The sequence below is a fragment of the Teleopsis dalmanni genome, chromosome 2 (assembly GCF_002237135.1).
Source record: "Teleopsis dalmanni isolate 2A chromosome 2, ASM223713v2, whole genome shotgun sequence".
In the NCBI taxonomy this organism is placed as follows: Eukaryota; Metazoa; Arthropoda; class Insecta; order Diptera; family Diopsidae; genus Teleopsis; species Teleopsis dalmanni.
Window position 1 is genome coordinate 9,969,060 of NC_051847.1, and position 22,049 is coordinate 9,991,108.

At 26.3% G+C, this 22,049-nt stretch overlaps 1 protein-coding gene across 1 annotated transcript in view; it reads right to left on the reverse strand.

Annotated features, from left to right (window-relative positions):
- Positions 1-891: 891 nt before the first annotated feature.
- Positions 892-22,049, reverse strand: part of LOC119678192 (protein hu-li tai shao) — a 30,387-nt gene continuing 9,229 nt past the window's right edge. Inside the window, exons 3-11 of the mRNA XM_038089890.1 lie at positions 6,546-6,720; positions 5,969-6,446; positions 5,206-5,905; positions 4,439-4,565; positions 2,277-2,387; positions 1,915-2,209; positions 1,716-1,844; positions 1,452-1,523; positions 892-974 (exon numbers count right to left, since the gene is read on the reverse strand). Of these exons, the coding sequence (XP_037945818.1) occupies positions 943-974; positions 1,452-1,523; positions 1,716-1,844; positions 1,915-2,209; positions 2,277-2,387; positions 4,439-4,565; positions 5,206-5,905; positions 5,969-6,446; positions 6,546-6,641 (2,040 nt within the window). The 5' untranslated portion in view covers positions 6,642-6,720 and the 3' untranslated portion in view covers positions 892-942. The remainder of the gene's footprint in view (positions 975-1,451; positions 1,524-1,715; positions 1,845-1,914; positions 2,210-2,276; positions 2,388-4,438; positions 4,566-5,205; positions 5,906-5,968; positions 6,447-6,545; positions 6,721-22,049) is intronic.

Below are 22,049 nucleotides of genomic sequence, written 5' to 3' on the forward strand. Positions count from 1 at the left end.
AAGCAAATTGTGATGAGCAAATAAAAAATTAAATTTGCAGTCCACAATCAACACAATGTGATGAGATTTATTAAATACAAAATTTCAATTTAAATACAGAATTAACGTAAATGGTAAAATTGTATGTCAAAAGAAAAATTTTCATCTATTTTTTATGAACAACTTAAGTATTGATGTTTAGCAAAGAATTTACATGAAACATTTTTTGTTATTTTTATTATTCTTCATTTGCTACTCTAACCAAAACTCACCTCAGACTCACCACTTTAGACAGTAGATTTTTAATATGATAAAAATTTTGTATTTGTGCCAAAATAGAAGTGGCAGTTGGTTGTAGTAGTAGAGTAGTAGATATAATAGTAGCAGTAGTAGTAGTAGTAGTAGCAGTAGTGATGACTGAAGATACACTTGTATATTATGCACGATTTGGCTGTTTGTTAACTGAGCTGTTGTTTCATTTTCTTTTTTTTCTTTGTTTTTTTTTTTTACATAAATTAGGGTATCGGGAGAGGGCAGTTTTCTGTTTATGTTAATACATGTTAATAATACTATTGTCTTCAAAAATAAAATATGTAAAATTTTGAATTTTTACAAAATATATTCCAAAAATTCTTTACCAATTCACTTTTTTTTACGCGAGCTGGCTACAAAGTGGGAAAGTAATCTGTATTTAGTTAACAAATTTTAAGGTTCGGTTGGTAAATAAAATAATTCAATGATTTTCTAATTTTTTAACTGATTTACTTGCTGTTGGAATAATTAAAAAAAAAATTATATATATATATATGTATATATATATTAGCAAATAAAAAAAATATATATAATCAAAATTCAAAACTGCAGCTGCATAAAATTTTAAAATTTAACAGAGTTGCAATGTAGAATAGAGGATGATGCAAAATAGCAATTGTAGTGGAAGTAGCAGAAGTAGTATATAATAAATCACTTAATACACGCCATACAACATGTTGCTCCTGTTTTAAAATTATAGTAATAAAGTAGTGGATTGATTTCGTCTATAAATTTCTTTATATAAAGGTTAGGGAAAGGATATCAAGTAATATTAACATTTTATTGCTAAGCACTACAACTAAAAAATTGTTTTAAATGTGGATATAAAAGTTGGTGATTTGTTTAGGAGCATTTGTTTATGTAATAAAATAAAATAAAAATAAAAAAACAAGAAGAAAAAATTAAAATTTGTTACATGGCATAAAAAATAATTTAGATTTAGATTATATTAAGCTTAATATATAATATTCGTATTTGTTTGAAGTGTGAAAAAAACCAAACAGAACAAAAAACGAAACGAATCATTTGAAACAATACGTAACAATAAATAATAACGAAACAAAACGGAAAAATTTGATAACTCGAACGACAATAACAAAAAATAAATCAACTTTTTACAAAATAAATTTGTATATATAAAAATAATTTCAATAACTTACCGTCGCTTAATACAACTTCTGGTTGGCTTGGAACAGGCGCCTGTTGGGTTTCTATTCTCATAACATGGTGTTCTATAAATTTAAAGTAAAAAATTTCAAAATTTTTTTGAATTCTTATTTTTATTTGAACTTAAAGATTTTATTTTATTTATTCTATAATTTTTATTAAAATTTTATATTTCATTATTTTTTTCTTAAAATTTCTTGTTTGTAATTAATTAAAATTCGAAAAATCCTAGTTTTTTTATCTTATTACAAACTTACCTGAAACATCTTCTGGTTCTGATTGACTAACAGCGGCAGTTGTAGTGGTAGTAATTTGTTTAGTTTGTTGTGCGCCAGAAGTTTGCAGTGAACTTATTGCCTCAGATTCCGAGAAGTCTGTATCAGTATCTGAAAAAAATCAAATTTTTATTTTATTAGATAAAAATAAAAAATTAAATCAAAAATTAATTAAACTTACATTCACCATGAATGCTCTTCTTTTTACGTTCGACAGTGCGTTTATATTCATTTAATTCATCGTCAGTTACATTATCAAATGGATTCTTGGCATATGGAGCCTTGTAAACAGTAGCATTGTGTTGATAACCACGTTGAATTATACCTTTAGATGCAGCACCCATTAAAACTACATGATCACCAGCCTGTGATACAGTAGCATCTTTAATGCGATTAGCTTCATCCCATGTAACACCTTCGAGTATATGTGATTGAGGACCAGCAGATATTTTATCAGCGCGTCGATTGTCTTTAATCTAAGATATTTATATTAGATTAACATTAATAAGTAAATAAATATAAAATTAATGATATTTAAAATACCTGTTGTTGAAGCCTTTTAAATTCCTTTGGATTTGTTCCGGCTGGTACAAACTGCAAAGGATCCTCAATGCGCACCGGTGTAGAATGTGTTGGCGAGCCCTCAGCAACCCACTTTTGATTAAAATAAGTTTTTTGTTTTTTTTTTGTTGAATGATTAAATATTTATATATTTAAGGAGGGCCATAATATATCGTACGAGCATATGATATTTAGAGCGAACGATTGGCAGAACAATATTTGTAAAGAGAGAATGAGAAAGAAAATATATATATATATATATTTATGCAAAAGAAAATCATTTTAATAAATATAATTTGTTATTAATATGCAACAGTAGATACTAAGAACTACAGATATTTTTTTTTTATTATATATACCAAACTTATATCTAACTACTTTTAATATTGTTTATATAAACGTTTAAAATGTGGCACCAAAACATAAGAATAAGTAATAAAAATTGAAGATTAATCATATTTTATTATTGTATATATAATATAATTCAAGATTAGTAGAATTTAAAACGTTGTCTTTTTTTTTGCATGAATCGGTTAATAAAATTTTAACACTAACCCTGCTTTTGACATGTTCAGAAACTGTAAACTTAAAATGATTTAAAACTGTTGAAGGGATATACATGCATTTGTCATACGGGTACCACTATCACGATCTATCTACCATTTTAAAAAAGACTTTTATAGATCTTACATGACAGTTACATTATTAAGATTGTATACATTCAACTTTGAGAAGTTTAATATTTAACCATTATTAATAAAATGCACCATTTTTATGTTAATAAAATTAATTAATAAAAGTTACAACATATTTTTGTTAGAAAATAATAATTTTTAAATAAATGTTATATAAAATATTATATGGATGCAAAAAAAAAAGTTTGAAATAAATAATATTGTGCCAATGGAAAATAATAATCAGTTCTGAATTAAATAACAAACAGATGAATTCCGAAACATAAACTCAAATAAATATATTGAAAATAAGACATGCAAAATTAAAAACATATCAATTAAAAATTTCGTGCACAAATTAGAATTCTTTATATTCGAATGTAAAGAAAAACTTCAAGCTCGAACTTGAAAAATTATCAATAGCGATTGTTTTTAATAATAAATATATATATATTCTTTCTCTTCTTTCATTTTAAGGCACATCAACGGATTTACTAGCAGAAATATGTTTCGAGTAGCAATGGGCAATATATTATTTAAATACTCTACACACTTTTCAATATAAAAGTAAGTTACTTGTCAGCAACAGGCACAATATTACTTTAGATTAATGGAAACATAGTTATACACATAATTAATTTTAAAACTTTTTAAATTGCAATTTATTTTATTTTTTAATTTGCATTACATAATTTATAAGATTTGTAAATACTTAAAAAGTTACTAAATTTGTAATTTATTTAAGCTGATTGAAATATATTAAATATTTTATTATATTAAAGCATACATTATATTTTTAAAATAGATGCACAAATTTGACAAAACCAATTATTTTAAAATCGATCTTGTCAATTATTGTTAAACTAACACTGCATACATATGAATATAATAAACATTTATATAAAAATATATTAACTAAATTAAAAAGCGCTGTTCAAATTACTATTACCGTGTTACAGAATAGCAAATAAGCATTTTAAATAAATATATATATTTCTTAACAAAAGTCTTTTTTATATCTTATTATTATTAAAAAAATTTTTACATAAATATTTGGTATTGAAATGGCAGCAAATTTTCTTTTACTTATATAGATATTGTAAAACTGCAAAATCGACTAGCTATAAAATTTGAATGAACGAATAGTTCGAACTGAAGTGATATGGCAGACAATATCATTAAGTATTATAAAATTAATTAAAGAAATTAAAATTATTTTTTAAAGGAAGTTTAGTTAATTGAATTAGTTTGTGCAAAAAAAGATGAAATAAAATAATAAGAAAAGAAAAATCTAACATAGTATTGTAAATTTAAAAAAATGGAATGTTAAGTTTTAGGTTATTGACTTGTAAAATTTTAAATTTAGACTTGATTCATATTCATTGTAAAAGCATTTTTTTTTTGATTCTTTAGCGCTTTGCATCTTTTTTAATTTTTTATTTCTTTATCTTCAAAAGTAATAATTTCTACCTTAGTTATTTTCTTCGGATCTGGAGTACCAGTTTCCAACACTTCCACTTTTTGATAAACATTCGGAGAGTTGAGCCACCTACTGCGATCACCGCCCTTACGCAAATCACCTCTTCCTTTCCACATGCTGTAAATAAATTTAATTTAATATATTAAATAAATTTTTCTTTAATAAATAATATCAATAAATTAAATTATCCCTTAAAAGCAATAACATACGATTAATATTTGAAAAACAAACAGTCTTTGTGTAGGTTTTTTTTATTTGGAAGGACTAAATAATATAAGTATATTGAGATTTTCCAATGATAAGGAGATTGGTTAACCATTGTACTTATATGTGGAACAACTCAAAAAAGAATAACAAACAATACAAGAATAAATAAAATACCGCGTAAAACAATTTAAAGAAAACAAAAAACAGCTAATATTTTGATAAAAATGTTTAATTCTTAATAAGAAAAAATTTTCAAACGGTTTCTAAAGATGAATTACTATAAAAACATTTGGAAATTGTTGTTTGAAGACTGTCAAGACTTTTTATTTATCTTCTGCTTTTAAACAAATGTTTTTCCAATTGTTTTAAACATTTTACAACAGTTTACAATAGTTTAAGGAAAAAACTACTATAAAACATTACAAAAGTGATGTAATTAGCTCTATGAAGATGATAATCGAAGATGGTAATAAATTACCCATTAAAAATACAAAAAATTAAGATAGAAACAAAAAAAGGTTATAGTAAAATTGTTTGATTATTTCTTTACCCTTCTTCTTCCAGCAAATATCCCAAAGACGATACAGCCGGCGGAAGTTCGACATCATTTTTGGGTTTTGGTGGATCTGATTTTATCAATGGATGGCGGTATATATATCCGGTACGATATCCTGCATTGTCTAACATACGCATAAGAGCTTCGAATTCTGCTCCGCCCACTCGCCATTTTGGTGCACCAATTTTAACGGTTTGATTTTCTTTCGTTGTACCTTCTTGAGTTGGTGCTGCATCACTAGTAGATATAGCGCTAGCGAATACCTTTTCTAAATCTTCTGGCGGTTTACGAGACTGTTCATAAATAATCCTTCTTGTCTCTTCCGGTATAAGAACCAAATTATCAATGCCAATTGGAATCAATTTAATTTGCGTTTCGCATGCCTTTACAATATTACAAGCAGCATAAAAAGCTTCTTCAATTGTTTCTCCACAACATAGTGCACCATGATTAGAAAGTAACAACACTTTAGAATTGGGACCAAGATTACGTACTAATTTATCCTGTTCTTCTGGTTCAGTTAAGCTACCAGTATAGTGGTGTGTTGTTATTTCACCTAATAAACAAGCATCCCTGGTAATTGGCAATACACCAGTTTTTAAGGATGATATGGCCACTACAGCACTACAACCGACATAAATAGCGCAACGTATATCTGGACGAGCTGCGTGTACGGCCGAATGCAAAATAAAAACTAAGAAAATAATTTGTCATTAAATTTAGTTTCAAAAGTAAATAAATTTGTTATTCAACTTACGGCTCTTGTTAACACCAAAATTTGTCGTCCCTTGTTCAATTATATTACCTTGCATATCAACTTTATTTAAAGACGAAGCCGTTATTTCATGAAATAACAAACCATATGGATTGACAAGGAAATACTCTTTATCTACTTTAAGGCGTGCTGTAATATGTGCACTTAAACCTTGTGTCCAACCATATAAATCTAATAGACGGAATGCTGCAGCTAATTTACATCTAAGTATTTTTTCGCCTTTAGCATAGCCCATGGATTCTATTCCACGTATATCATTAATGGGCACTAAACAATTGGATGATTTAAACATACTGCCTACACGCGAAGCTGGCATACCAACAATATCAGATAGTTGTTGTATAATACCCGAAGCTCCACCTTCTCGAGCTGACTCCACAATGCGTTCAAGCTCTTCACGAAAAAGTTTAGAGCCCATTATTGCTTCCACACGCTTACGTCTCTCCATTTCTCGCATATCCTAATTGAAAATATAAAAAAATATTAGTTAATATAATTCTTTAAAAACAATAAATAAATAAAATTATATACTGTGTGATTTATTACTACATAAACTTACCTGCTCAATGTCAGCTGGTCGTGCTTTGCTGCTTTCATCCCCGTCACCGGCCGATAAATCGATACCATTCTGTGGAGGCTGTTCGACTTCAGTCATTTTGTTAGTAGTTATGTTTTGCCTTTTAATTAATCCGTTTTGTTGTGATTTTCAGGCAAGATGCTTGAAATTAATTAATCTGTAAATTAATAATTAATAAAAATATATTATTTTATATATAAATATTTCAATTCGTTATTTGTTATTCGTTTAATGTTTTCAATAAAATAAAAGGAAACGGACTTAAAATTTTTTTATATGCTGAGCAAACAGTTTTTATCTCGGTTAGCAACAGAAATTGAGAGAAATGCTGTTCCTTGCGGTTGTTTCTACTGGTCTCCACGTATTTTAATGAGAACAAGCAAGTGGGGCGACCTCAATCATCAATGTTTAGTAAAAGAAAAAATTGACAGTTGGTTGAACCAACATGTTACCATATTGAAGAAAATTTGACTTCATATATTTAAAAATATTACAAAACCATAAATTAAATTAAATTGAAATATAATAAACATAAAATTAAAAAAGTTCAGTAATAAAAAATAAATAAAAATAGTACACTATTTATGAATTTTTTTTTCCAATTTTATATACACATATTAATTGGCTATAATATTAAATCAACGAATTGTATGTTTTTTAAATCAGATATACACGTATAATAAAACATTTCTCTAAATTTAAAAATACATTGGAAAAGAAACAATCACACAGATATCTAACAAGAGACAAAATTGACGCTTTTTTTAATTGTTGTCACAACATTTATTTTTATACCACATTTAGGCTTCATATGTACTAATACTCGAAGAAAAATTAAAGAAAGAATTCTTCAAAAAAGGAAATCTACTTGTCTACTAAAATTTATTAACATAATTTAATAAAAATTGAGTAAAATCAATACTAAATCCCACAAGTGTGCGCTCACGCTTGTTTCTGGAATGTTTATGTTTCATTTAAGAAAATATTTAGGGTGAAATTTAAATCTATTTTCAGATTTTATTCTTCTCAATATATATATATATGTATAACAACGATAGCCTGCGTTGAAAATATCTTTAGAAAAATCGTTTCTTTATATACAAAATAAAATATTAGCGGAACATTGTTGATCAATCTTATGCATTTTAGATATTGGAATCAAAAAATCGTACTACTGAAAGAAAATTAATAACAAAATTAGTTAATAATTTATTTTTAACAATAATATGAGTTGTAGTCAAGATTCATTGCTAAAAAATAAACGTTTGATAAAAGTCGATCAAAAATCGGGATCGGTGGAAGTAATAGTTGAAGAACACCGATTGTAGAGCCAGTCAATACTGATGACAGTTGGAAAATGAAGACCGATGAAATTTAAAAGACCAGATAATACATTTGTGATTGTTTACAGCAAGATTGTTATTGAGGGTTATATTTATGAAACGCATAAAGAGAAGAGTAGTTCAAGAAATATATAATATAGTAAAACTGAGCGCTCTTTCTTATCAAATTTTCAGTAAATCAAGCTCAATTATTAAAAAGAGAATAACGATATACTGTGTGAGATGATGAACATATGTAAAAATTAAACATTATGGAAGTGGCAAAATATATATTTTTAAAACAACTTATTATTATTGGTAGGTGTGTTAGACATAGGTTAGATCACGATCAGACATCTGATCTCACGTTGATCATTAAATTAGATCGCGATTAATAAAAAAATATTTGTTATGGAAATAATACTCGCACACAAAGCCAAATAATGGCAGGCAAGACAGGCGTTGAGCACCCGATCAAGTTATGAGAAAAATGTATGATATGGTGGTAATAAAATTATTACAACAGGAGTAACATTAAAACAGAAAAAACATTAAATCTTTAAACGCTCTTAGAAATATAAAAAGATTTTATATTCAATCTTCTTCTTTTACCATTACATTTTATTTCCGATGACACAAAAAAATTTTATGGTCGCAGAAGATATCTTAAAAGGTTCTACCAATATTCTGAGACATTCTTGCTGATATACCTGGTTATAACGTCCAACTAACGTGGTGAAAACCCACAACTGGTTGTATCCCAAATGCAGATTACAACGATAGGTTCTAAATTTAAAACCTAATGAATTTCAATAAACAAAAACCCAGGTAAATCCAAATGGTATCCTTACGATTTAAGAGCTACGAATGCTTAGAACATGGAATAACTTTCACACTTAAAAAAATTTGAAATACTAAATCATATCAATGAATATTATCTGATGTATAATAGAAAAATCTTGAAAGCGTTTTAAGGTTTTATAGTATAGACGAGCAATGAAGATAATTAATTAACATAATTTAGGAATACTGTCGAGTAAAAACAAACCAAAAATGCTTGAAGTCATGTTGAAACAAGACATAGCTCTAAAAAAGAAATTCCATAGATTAATAATTCAACGACAATAAATAGTACAGCAATAATTCAAAGATGTAATCAAAATGGTCAATGTTCCAAATGGACAATGCATTTAATGGAATAGATGCACAAAAAGTCGTTCTTGATTTAGAAAAATATTGATTTTAAAAATAAACCAGATAAAAATTAAATGATATAATCCATATTGCATATATTTTTATTTTACTTCTCTAAATTTATTAAATAAATCTATTGCATTAATTTGTTTTTAACTACCAGTTTATTTACACAATTATTTTATGTTGTAAAAAAAATATAATAAATAAATTATTTATAAATCTAAAATAAAATTTTAATACTATTTTCACAAATATCAAAATTATATTTATAGAATTTGAACAAATTTTTTTTTACAGGAGGACTCAAAAAAAGGGATCGGGAATGTGAATAAATAAAAATAAATCTTCTTCAATCGAGTATCAAAATAATGCAGTACTCACCCAATAAACGACGTAAGAAGATACTAGGAAAAAAAAACCACAAGCGCTACTTGTTTATTTTCGTAAAATTCAAAACAACAAAACAACTCAATACGAAAAAAATTGCATCAGATGCAAATAAATGCAAAGATATATTTCGACAAAAAATTATTGTTTGGAATGAGATCATGGTAAAATGTGTGAATGTGAGATATACGAGAAAATCACATTGTATACTTAACAATGATTTGTTTATTTACGCTTACAATAGATAATTTATTTTCGACTTAAAAGTCAAGTAGTCAATTTCAATTGTGTTTTGTATAATGGAACGAAAAACGTTTCTTTTTTTGTACATTGAGTTTTATATAACATTTTTTTTTTGGTTAACATAAGTAAAATTAATTTTTTATTTTATTTTATTTTACAAATATTGACGAAAAATTTTCGCTTTTTAATTTCCTTTCGTATTTGTAATATTTATTTAAATTTTAACAACATAAATGGAATAATATATAGAGAGAGATATATATGGAGAAAATAAAAAAATAATAATTGAATTAAATGCGGGTTAAGAAATTATTAAAATTATTATTTAACAAACACGAAAAGTGATGGGATTCGAACTTTACCAATAAAAATCTTATAATGTTAATTAATAAATATAAGTTAAACTATTAAAACATAAAATTTATAATATTTTCCTATAATAAATAAATATCAATCGATTTTTCATTTTTGTTGGCGTCCAGACCTCCAGTCACCCAGTTGGTAGATTAGAGCTCCGTTACGCTCGTGGGTCCATATCCACCTTAAACCCATGCCCTCAGTGCATCGCCAGTATATTCGGGCGTATCAAAACCTCATTTTTGTTTTTAATTTAATTTTAATTTAAGTAACTATCTATCTAACATTCGAAAACGTTAAAGTAAAGGAGAGTCATCTGGGTAATATGAGGAATAGGGTAGCAGTTCGCAGTCCAATTTATGAATCTTTGCAATTCATAAATCGCAATTCAGTTTGTAGACTGCACACGTTTAAACCGATGCATTGGCTTGACGGAAGAGCACTTTTTTGTTCGCCAAATGCGGATGTTTATGGTTCAAAATAATATCGAATCTGTCCAACAATGCTAAGAGACAATTTGCCGGAGATTGTTGTACCCTTGTCAAGGTAATTGATATAAATGATAAAACATGAATTCCACAATACTGTCAACATGACCTTGTTAGTGTAATATCGTGCCTTTGACATAATTACATGATTGCTCTTATTGTTGCACATTATACTAATAATGATCGACAACTATGTAAAAAAAATGTATCTAACATGATATTTAAATGTTATTCTTATAATTATTATTATTATTTGATTGCTTTATTTTTTTGTAATCTGATTTGATAAAATAATGTTTTGAAAGCAACAAATGTGAAGTGAGAAATAGGTCAAATGGTCATCCGAAACAAGATTATTTTATGGACAAGATCATATTATTCCTCATAAATCAAAAAAATAAAATAAAAGTGAAAATCATTGTTTTCGTTAATCGATATATGTTATATGAATCTTGACTACGCATACAAATATTTAGAAGTTTTTCATCATACTTATTTTCGCAAATGATGGATATATGAATTATTTTCTAGTTAAAGAAATCTTATGTGTAAAAAATTTAATTTGAATGTACTATTAAAAAATCTGTTGTACTACTATTATCCGTAAATAAATTAGAATAACAAAACTGATTTTTTTTTCTAAATAGTATTTTTTTGATCGTTTCAGTATTTAAGAGAAATCAGTTTAGATTTTATGAAAATCGATTGAGCATAGGTACGAATAGGTAATTGAACTTTGATATTGAAGGCGGTCGGATCGGCAAAGTACACGTATATGTACTATGTACATATAACAAAAAATATTACACGTACTAAATATAAAATAAGAAAAGAAAACCATAAAACACTTTATCGCCGAAGTGAGTGTGGGCGGCCGGTAGTTAATTGAATGGTTGAGTGCACGGTCGTTTATTGTATCTTTCAATTCATGAGTAGCAACTCCTCTGCATATTTAGTTGATTCAAACGGTTTTAAATTACTTTTAAACTTTTTAATGTTAATTTCATTACCACTTGAGTATAATTGCAATACAAGTCTACGAGATAGTGTATAAAAATCTTCAAAATTATAAAGGAGCAAGCTTACATTAAAATTTTTAAGGTAACCTAATTATCGAAACATGTATCTGTTTAAATTTTTTTTTATACAATTAGAAAGTATCGATAAAATAAATGATTTTTATTTTTATACTATATACCACAAATACAATATTTTGGTTAAAATCTTAAAAAAAATCATCTAGATTGCCTAATTTTTTTTTTTTTGCGGAAGTTGGAGACCTTTTTTCAGGTGGTAGCAACAAGTAGTGATTAAGCTGTCGCATCTGCATATTAAAGGCTGACGTCGCGTTCTGAACTTAGCGACAACCAGAGTCGGAAGTTTGATGTAACAAACTTAAATAAATTGAAGCAAGATTTTTCTGATTTTTTATTAACGTTTTTTTTTCTCTAAATAATATATATTATTTAAATGTTTTTTTTTTATATAGTTTTTTAAACATTTCATTACTAATATAACGTTATTATATAGATTCTCTTTGATTATTTTTAAACACTAATACTCGTAAATCTTCAAAAAAAAAAATTAAACTATTATATTTAAAGCAATAACTCACGCCTTAATAAATTGCTAAAACCACTAAAAACTTTACATAGCAGATGTGGTTAACACATTAGCAAATCGAGATATTTGAATCCGTAATCTATGCTTATTCGTAGATACATGATCGTTTATAGACTTCACTGTATAAACAAATCATTTCATTTATATAACATCAAGAATTGGATTAATATTGAAATATATATAAGAAATCAATTATTGCTAAGTTTTTATAAAATTTATGACGACCGTATAAAATATAATAATTTTAGTTAAATTACTTAACAAATTCAAAAGCACAAATTTCGATCATTTCTGGTCTGTCTGTGTTGCAATTAAAATGTCAAACTATCCTATGGAGTTAATGTTTTTTAATTGAATTTGAAACTGTATCTAATTGCATTACAAAAAGTTTATTGACCTTCATGGTTATATTATTTTAGGAATATACACCGTTTTATACACACACACACACACATGAAAGCTTTAATTATATTAATAATTTATCTTATCGCATTATAATGTGCATGCATATCAGATATAAACATGAGTAAGCCTGACGATGTCATGTCATAGTAATGAACTGACTACTGACCTTAATTTAGCAGTGCAAGTTAATGAATTCTTTTACAAATTAAGAATATTAAATTTATTTTACAGGGTGTTAGTAAAAAAAACAAAAAAAAAAATACACACTAATTAGTTAGCAAACTATAATAATGAAAATTAACAGGCAACAAACAGAAAGTCATCAAAATAAGTTTTTTTAATTAATATTTAGAAGAGAAAGGATTCGGTTTACTTTGGTGAAGCTGTAAATGAACGCCAAAAATGTACTTCTATAGCATTTTTATGCCGATGAAATTATGGTATAAAGGTACTCAAAAAAAAAAAAATGGCAAAACGTCAAAAATAATGTTTAATATAAAATTTATTAAAATTATTTTTTAATACAAAAACTTTTTTTAAAAATGTAACAATATTAAAAAGATATAACTTATTTGTAATGTTCGGATGTAATTTATAAGCAAAAAATAGCACAATTGAATGTCTAATTTTGTGAAACCCTTTTACACTGCATTACTGTTCTGCACTTTTCAGTTCATTGGAGGATATATTAAGCAAGAAAAAAAAAAATAATAAGTGAAAGTGCATAAAAGGACAGTGGGTTTATAAATAGTAAATAAATAAATTGACCTATTTTTTTATATAAACAACAAATCCTATGGTTTTGTATTTATTTATATAAATGATTGATTAGAGATGACTGAACAAATATTAATACAAAAATATAAACACAAAAAATATGCAAGCCAAAAGTAAATCTAATGTATAATGCCTGAAACTCATATCATAGAACTAAAACACAGTCACAAACAAATGCTTCGTAAAACTATAAACAGTAGTTTCTAATAAGATATTACTTATTTTGTATAAAAGATTTATTATAATAAATAACATTTTATTATAGTAATAGTAATAATATTATTACAATTGAAATGCAGAACTAAAACCTTGTTTTTTTTTTTATTGAATAAACGCAATAAAATAATTTAGTTTGTTGGTTTATGTGCACTATTAAGCTAAGAAAGTCAAAATTATGTGTTCCGTTTATTATAATAAATCGAAATAACCGGATTAATGAATATTTATTTCGAAACAAAATAGTATTTGACCATAAACGTGTTATTAGAATAAGCAATTTAAAATGTGTAGTCCATTATGGATCAAAAAAAATTTAACTTAGTTCTGGTAATCTATAACTCTACACAACAGCTCCTATATGGCTGTCATTACCCGTATGAATTCAGTTTAAAAATGAATTATATATTATTATTAAATTATTTAGTCATCAATATACGGTTATACAAAGTTGGTGTATATATTCACTCGAAAAATGAGGCTTAAATCTGAATCCGTAATGAATAATACAAGTCACGTATTTTCAATTCTAAAAAATGTTAAGTGCTTATAACAATTTTTAGACGTTTAAGCTTATCATATTAAATTTGTGTTAATATTATTATATGTTAAATTTAAATAAATAATACGAACACAAGTATAAACGACAATTGAAAAAATTCAAAAAGAAAACCAATATAATGATTCATCTATTAAATAGCTTGCAGAACCAAGAAAGTTATTCTGCAGAAAACTAGAAAAGTGAAATTTTTATCTGACGCATTGGGCTAAACTCAAAATTGAATTGCCGCCAAATGAGTCAAGTTCGCACACAAAAGACTTAAATATATATACATATTTATATATTTATATATAGTTTCAAATATTTTTAAAGTAAATATTTTGTGTATAAATTTTTAATCTCTTACGCTCTCTGGTAATATAGATTTTTCGTAGCTTATTGTCTCTTGTTCTTGACGGCATTTGAGAATATAATTTAATTTTAATATTGATTCAATTTTTCTAATTTTTTTAAATATATTTTCGGTTAAATTAGATCTTCTCCTGCTTTTTAATAATAATGCTCTTTTTGAATACAATTAATTTATATTATACCAAGTAGATAGAAAAATTAAGAAAGCATTTGTTTATTTATTTTAATATATATTTTTATATACAAATACATATTATTTTCTTAAGCTATATGAAATTTAATGAACTCAAAATTAAACGTACTTCATAATGTATGGTACAACTAATTTTTTATTGAATATATTTTATTATATTTCATTAAATAAAGTAAAAACTCTCTTGAACTTAAAGTTCAGTCCTTTAGGAGAAAAAGAGTTATTTCAGATCTTAAAAATTTTTTCACAAAAAAGAATATAATTATCTGAAAAAGAATATCTTAGAAAAGTGTTTTTCACACTATAAAAAAGCTATATATATATATATCTGATCAAAAATCCAACGATTTACTGGCAGCACTTAATTTTGAAATCACTTTCTTCAATTAATTTTATATTAAGTTTTATTAAGTTGTTATTATTACTCATAATATTGCCAATCAGCCGTTCCTACGTTTTCTTGACCGTTTTAAGTCAAATCAAAATCTTAACACAATTATAGCAAAAATATACTGCAAAAGACCTTATTAAGTAATTCCACACACGGTCATATCATTCAGACACGTTGGCGCCGTGTCTTATATTTGTTACAATAAAAAATGTAAAAAGATATAAAATGACAAGTACAATTGGCACAAAGTATAATACGTCTGAGGAATTCGTAAAGGAATTTGCGATCATTTTATTGGCATGTTTACAAATAAATATCTTTATGTAAATGTGATATCACCGGTTTCTGAAAAACTCATAAAGTAAATAAATAAAATATTTAAACGAAAAAAATTCATTTCACATTTGATAAATAAATCAGCTTCCACTAATAAAAACAAGAAAATAAATCTGTGAATTAAATTCGAACATCTGATTATATATAAAATATATTAACTGATTATGTTATGATGGCTGAATGTAAAAAGTTTATTTTGTTTAATATTTTTTATTCCTATATTTAAATTGATTGCGTAATTTTGTATTTTTTATCAGTTGAACATTTGGTTTTACTCATTTTGTTATATTCATTCACAGTTTCATGAGCAGTCGTTAATTAAAAATACTATATACATACATATTTACTTCTCTGTAATTAAGTTATGAGTTACGTCATATTAAACGAATATTCATATTAAAATTATAACAGATTCAATTAATTAAAAATATAGCAGAAAAAGAGCGGTAACACATTGTTTATTAATATTTATTATATAAACTTTTTTAATTCAGCCTAACTTTCCTATAACAATTCAAAGGTAAACGGAAAAAAACTTCAGTAACAAATAAACACCATAAAACAGAGTAATACAAAATATTTTTTAATTAGTTTTTTATTACAGTAATAACTGATTTTTCGTTAGGATTTCACTAAACCACTTGCTCTTTAAATAACCATTTTTAATATATTAGAACATTTCAATACATTTTATTATATTATCTTCAAATGATTCGGAATACTTCCATCCAAAATAGAAGTTTGTGTCAAAATAAGGACATTTTTTAATAGTATTAATTATTATTACTATTAATCTTCCCTGATCCTAATCTAAATATCTATAAGTATACGAAGAAAACGAACGGATTTGAGTGAGTAAATGCTTAAATCTTAAATTATTGCGGGATTTTTGACCGATCACTGTCGAAGTTAGGAATTCAATTCAACTCAGACTGCAAATACTGTAGAGAAGAGAGAGAAATTGCATACCATGTGCTTGGGGAGTGCTCGGCACTGATGCACAAGCGGAAGAGACACCTCAGAGGGTATTTCATGGAATATATAAACCTTAGACTACAAAAGATAGGCTCTATACTATCTTTCATTTAAGAAATCGGACTTGAAGAAACACAATAATCCGACTAAGTGACACAATAGATCTTTTAGGCCGCAGTACACTATCCCTTCTTTTGAACAATCTATGCTTTAATCTAAATCACTATTTTCTATTGTACTACTTATTTAGCAACGCGCAAGAAATTTATGATTGTGTTAATTTAAAATAGAAGTGACGTTTTATAATTTAAATTACTTTCTGAACTTTTCCAAACTCCAAACTGAATATTTAAACTGCATATGTACGTCTGCGTTCTTCAATCAAATTTTTCTACATAATATTCCGCCGCATTAAAAATCATATTAAAGAATTTCTATTATTTATGATTAAATTCAAGCAAAAATAATTTTCTTAACACAATTTGGATAGAATCATAGAAAAATTATATATATTAATTAATATAATAAATAATATCTTCATTGTTATGGATATCATATGTCAACAGAATTTAAATTTTACAGTTCAGTTTTAATTTACATAATGAAAATTGTTTTATATGCCACTATCAGATCAGTACAGCTTAAAGCAAATATTAAAAAATAAAAATAAAAAAAAAAAATTCTGCTACTACTTCCTGTGCATTTAATAATTACAGGGATTGGCTAAATTTTCCCTAAAGCGGAAATTATACGACAAACCAAAGAAAAACAATACATGAACACACCATAATTTACAACTACATAGGTATACTTATTATACAGGATAATTATATTGATATTTATTTTAATAATAGTAAATATAATAATGCAAATGAAAATAAGTCATGCAAACATGTGAACTCAGTTAGTAAGAAACATTCTAAACGATGAAAAAAAAAAAAAAATTATGAAATTTAAATGAATTTTTTTTTTTACCCATAAAAAGGCAAACTAAAATGTGTAACTACAAAATTATCGGGAAAAAAAGGAATGAGCGAAGCGGATTTTTAAGGCACAAATGTCGCCATCGGCTTTTATTATATTTCTTTGTTAACTACAAATGCCAGGACGATTGAAATCCATCAAACGCTTAACATGTGCCCGTAATATAAGCAAGCAAAAGCTTCAAAATACAAGTTCAACGACATTACACACCCTTAAGGCCATGACACGCGATGGAGGATCCAACGGACACCCACTCTACACTATAACAGTCAGTGCAACCGCTAACTAAATAATTCACCACGTTTTTAACTCACCCTACCCTTTTTATGAAAGCGAACAGAGACAACAAACAATTACTACATAAACAACAAAAATACAAGTGAGTTGAATACGTTTATTGCATTCATTGCAGAACTCACGTTAAGGGCTCAAGGGTGCTGGCTGGCACTAGTGTTAGTCTAGTAGTACCGGTTTTTCCAGTTTTCTTGTGCTTTATTTGTGAGCAATTGCACTTGGCTGAATAACTCATTTGAGTTTCTTGTTTTATGCTCTTTTTGTTGTTGTCTTAAATTGTTTAAGTGCTTTTTTGTTTTTAATATTGAATATTATATTAACGTTTTTATATAACGTTGCTAGGCAAAGTTGAAAACAACTACCCATTCATCCACTTTTATATTTCTGCACGTCCCCCAACCTAGAATTCCTTTTAACAAAATTGAGTGACTGAATCTATACGACTATAAATAGACCAGGAAAAATTAAGTTGAAATTGGCGCCACAAGTTTGCCTACAGTCCCCATTTTATTACACCACGAATATTTTTGGCGCGACAAAATAGGAAATTGTGAGCTGGAGTCCAATAGGTGGGAGAAAGCAAAGAAATCAAATGAAATTTCTGTTTCTGCACATTTATATTCGTATATTTTCATGCATAGAAGGCAAGTAGTAGAAAACACTAAGAGTACTTTTTATAAAATTACAGGACGTGACGTCACCCTAATTTTATTTCAGTACGGGAAAATATGCTGATGTCATTAATCATTAACATTTGTTTGTAATTTTTATTTAAGTAATTAAATTATAATTTTCCTAATCAATGTTATTTATATTGAAATATAATATATTTTATAGTAAGATACTAAAATAGATAATTTTTAAAATAGAAAAAAAAATACTGAAAAAAATTTATATTTGAGTGAGGTGCGTCAAATATTTAAAATAACGAAGCTATTCGAAGCTGTAGAAAACTATATATGTATATTTTTATTTATTTTCCAACAAAAAGTTAATTTGAATTGAATTTACATTGCAATAAAAGTAGTAAAAAAAAAAAACCAAGTATTTTATTTCGAAGTATATGTATATTTAAAAGCCCTTCACTTCAGACCGTAAATAATATTATTTGTTCAATAGTTGAATAAAAAATCAAGTACTACAAATTCAATGAATTAACTTATTTTTAATATCAACAGTTAAATTTTTATTGCTTTAAGAAAACACTAACTTCATATATTTTCCTATGGAAAATGAAGTCGCTCTTTTAGTATAATTTAATAATAAAGTCTTTATTTCCTGAGGTTTTATGAAATTATTTTTATTTTAAGATTTTTATGTTGAGAATCAGAAAAATATTATTTGTAACTTTAAAACTTTATACATTTCATCTTCATTTAATTTTATTTATTTATTTTATTTTAATTTTTGACGTTTCTTTTACGAATTGTATACTGTATGTATTATCTCAAAGAGCTTAACCGTGTCTCGTCAGGAAATCCATTATAATTCGAATTATCTAAATAATTCATGATATAGAAACTATATGTCCATAATATTTATTTTTAAATTAATCATATAATTTTTTTCCGTAAATAATATATTAAAAAATAATTTAGGAACATATACATACTATCATACAAATTTAAGTAATTCAAATTATAGTGGAAGATGTAATTACGAACACTACAAAAACTTGATGTATATACCTATCTATGCAATACAATTATTTAATTTTCCCAAATGATAAAATTTAAATAAAATTTAGAGCTTAAAATTAAATTTGTTTCTCTATATATTATGCGTGTTTTGTTTCAAGTGACTGTGCCAATTACATTTTCCACACGTTCCTATAATCTACTGCTTTTGCTTCTATCAAAATATATTGCCAGCGTTGCCAATATTTTTCAAAATAAATGCGTATATTTCTTTCAAGCACAAACGCATATGTGCTCCAAATCAAACATGCCTAATAATAATTAATATAATAATGTGTTCCTTAATAATTAAATGTAATTCAACCGCAATAGTAATGTCTAATTAAATTTATGTATTTATCTTATAATAAATTTAGCAAAAACGAGCTTTATATTGCAGTACGCACTACATGTTAAGAAACCTACAGGAGTGATGATAGCTTGGCACACTTTATTTATATAATAAAGAAATGCAAAGCAATTTGCATATATGTATGTATAATGCCTGAACTCAATCAATCACAATGTAAGAGGAGATGACAATAATGACAATAAAATCAAGAAAATGTTCTATACGTTATTACTTTGTGTTTTATAAATTGAAATTAAAGAGAGAGAAAAAAAAGAAGAAACCACTGTACTGATTTTGAACGATGAATGGATCCACAACGATCAGCAGTCACACTTCATAATGAAAAATACAAAATGTATTTAAATCACGTAAGCAATAAAATATGCAAAAGCAGGCGGCACACTTCCAGAAAAGTATACTAAAAAATCCGCAAATAAATAAAATTTATAAAAAGGTGCGTCTTGACAAAGTAGCGGAAACTACCATTCCTTTGTTGATATTTGTCAAAAGACTAACTTTATGCAAATTTACAAGATTGTCAAGCAGTAAAAGTGAAAATTATTATTTAACATTTTATATTTGTTTTCAAATAAACTTATTATCAGTTATTATGCAAATTTTATGCGTCAAATTAAAGAGAACAACATATTAGTCGAATTATGACTACTGAGATAAAAACAAATTTAGAGAGTTTAGAGAGTAAATAGACGAGTATCTGAACCACTCCCAAATTTTGAACAATTCATTTGTAAAACACTTTAAGCATGTGATTTTTCATTAGAGAGAATATGTGATGTAGATACAAAAAAATAGACGACCACATAAATTTAACAACATTAAAAAAGCGAAGACGGCGTACAGACATTTGATATGATGAAGAAAATATGCTGCTGTCTACGAAATGTCTAAGTTCATTTCTTTGTAAAGCAAAACAAAGAACAGATAAAACCAGAAAAAAAAGGTAAATAAAATTTTTAATCTTGTCAATTTTTGACATTAAAAAGTTTAAGCCTCCGAAAAAATATTCTTATCTTATAGATACGAATAAAAATTAAAGCTACTTTTATGTTATTTTTATATACAAATAATTAGGTAAACAAACAATCTTCAAATTTACATAAAATTAGCATTAATTTTTTTTCCAACAAGATAGAGCTACAACCTCCAAAACTGCACACCCTTCTTTCATATCCACTATAATTAAACTATTTTCTGCAATTTAGTTTTTAATACCTTTTAGATGTTTTGTAACGTCTTTAGGTTTTTTGTTAGCCATGTTTCCTTAAGGATAGTGGAATTACACCAGTTTTAACACCATTGAGCTATAAACTATTACAGAATGGCTGCTAAGCATTTTGGATTTTACTCATTACTACCACAAAAATGTGTAGATATAAAAAATAGATCACATAAACATGTTGAACAAAATAAAAACATTAAGAAACAATCTCTAAAACCAAGAAAAGGATAGGTCAGATCAGGCTAAGTGCCGTATATTCTAAGATTATAGTTCTGTTAAGTCGGTAAGAAAAGATATACCAAAGTCGTTAGTTGACGTTATCATTAAATAATAATAGTAAATGTTATTGTATTTAAGATGTGTGCGTTATTAGAGAAACTAAAGATATAGTTTCTTTAAAAATCATGAACAAAATACAGACTCTCTCAAAACTGGCACCACAAAAAAACATGGGAGATTTTTTAGTTTAAGATCTTTTGCCTTTTTGTCTCTACATGACCTCTTAACAGTACCCAGTAGAAAAAGTGGTCTTCGAAGACATTGTCTTCAAGACGGTCTTTGATACCGCGTCCGCATGTTCAAGCAAATTTGCAAAACAATTGCTCAAAACATGAATATAAATACTCTTTCTTTGCTTCCTCTCTCATTTTTAGTGTTCATAGCAACGAATTTGAATTTTGCCTCAGATGACGCTATGTTTTATAAATGAAGTGACGCAATAATTTTGAAGTGTAGTAAATAAACATTTGTGAAATAAATATTAAAAAAATCAAAATGAATAAAGAAACAAAATCATTAAACTATGAAATATTAAAAAAAATAAATTAAATCAAAACAAATTAAATATTGACTTAGTTCCTGGAAAATATATTGATATTAATATTGAAGACAATAATTCCAGTGAAAGTTGTTTAAGAAACGAAACAAAGGATGTTGAAAATAAAAAAACTAAAAACACTTGTGAAAAATTAGCTGTTATATTTAAAAAACACAGGATTAACAGGCGTTGTAGTAATGATATTTTAGAACTCTTAAGATCAGAAGGTTTAATTGTACCAAAATTCTTTTCAACGCTTTTGAAAACATATAAAACTTCAACAATTGATGATAGCGAAAT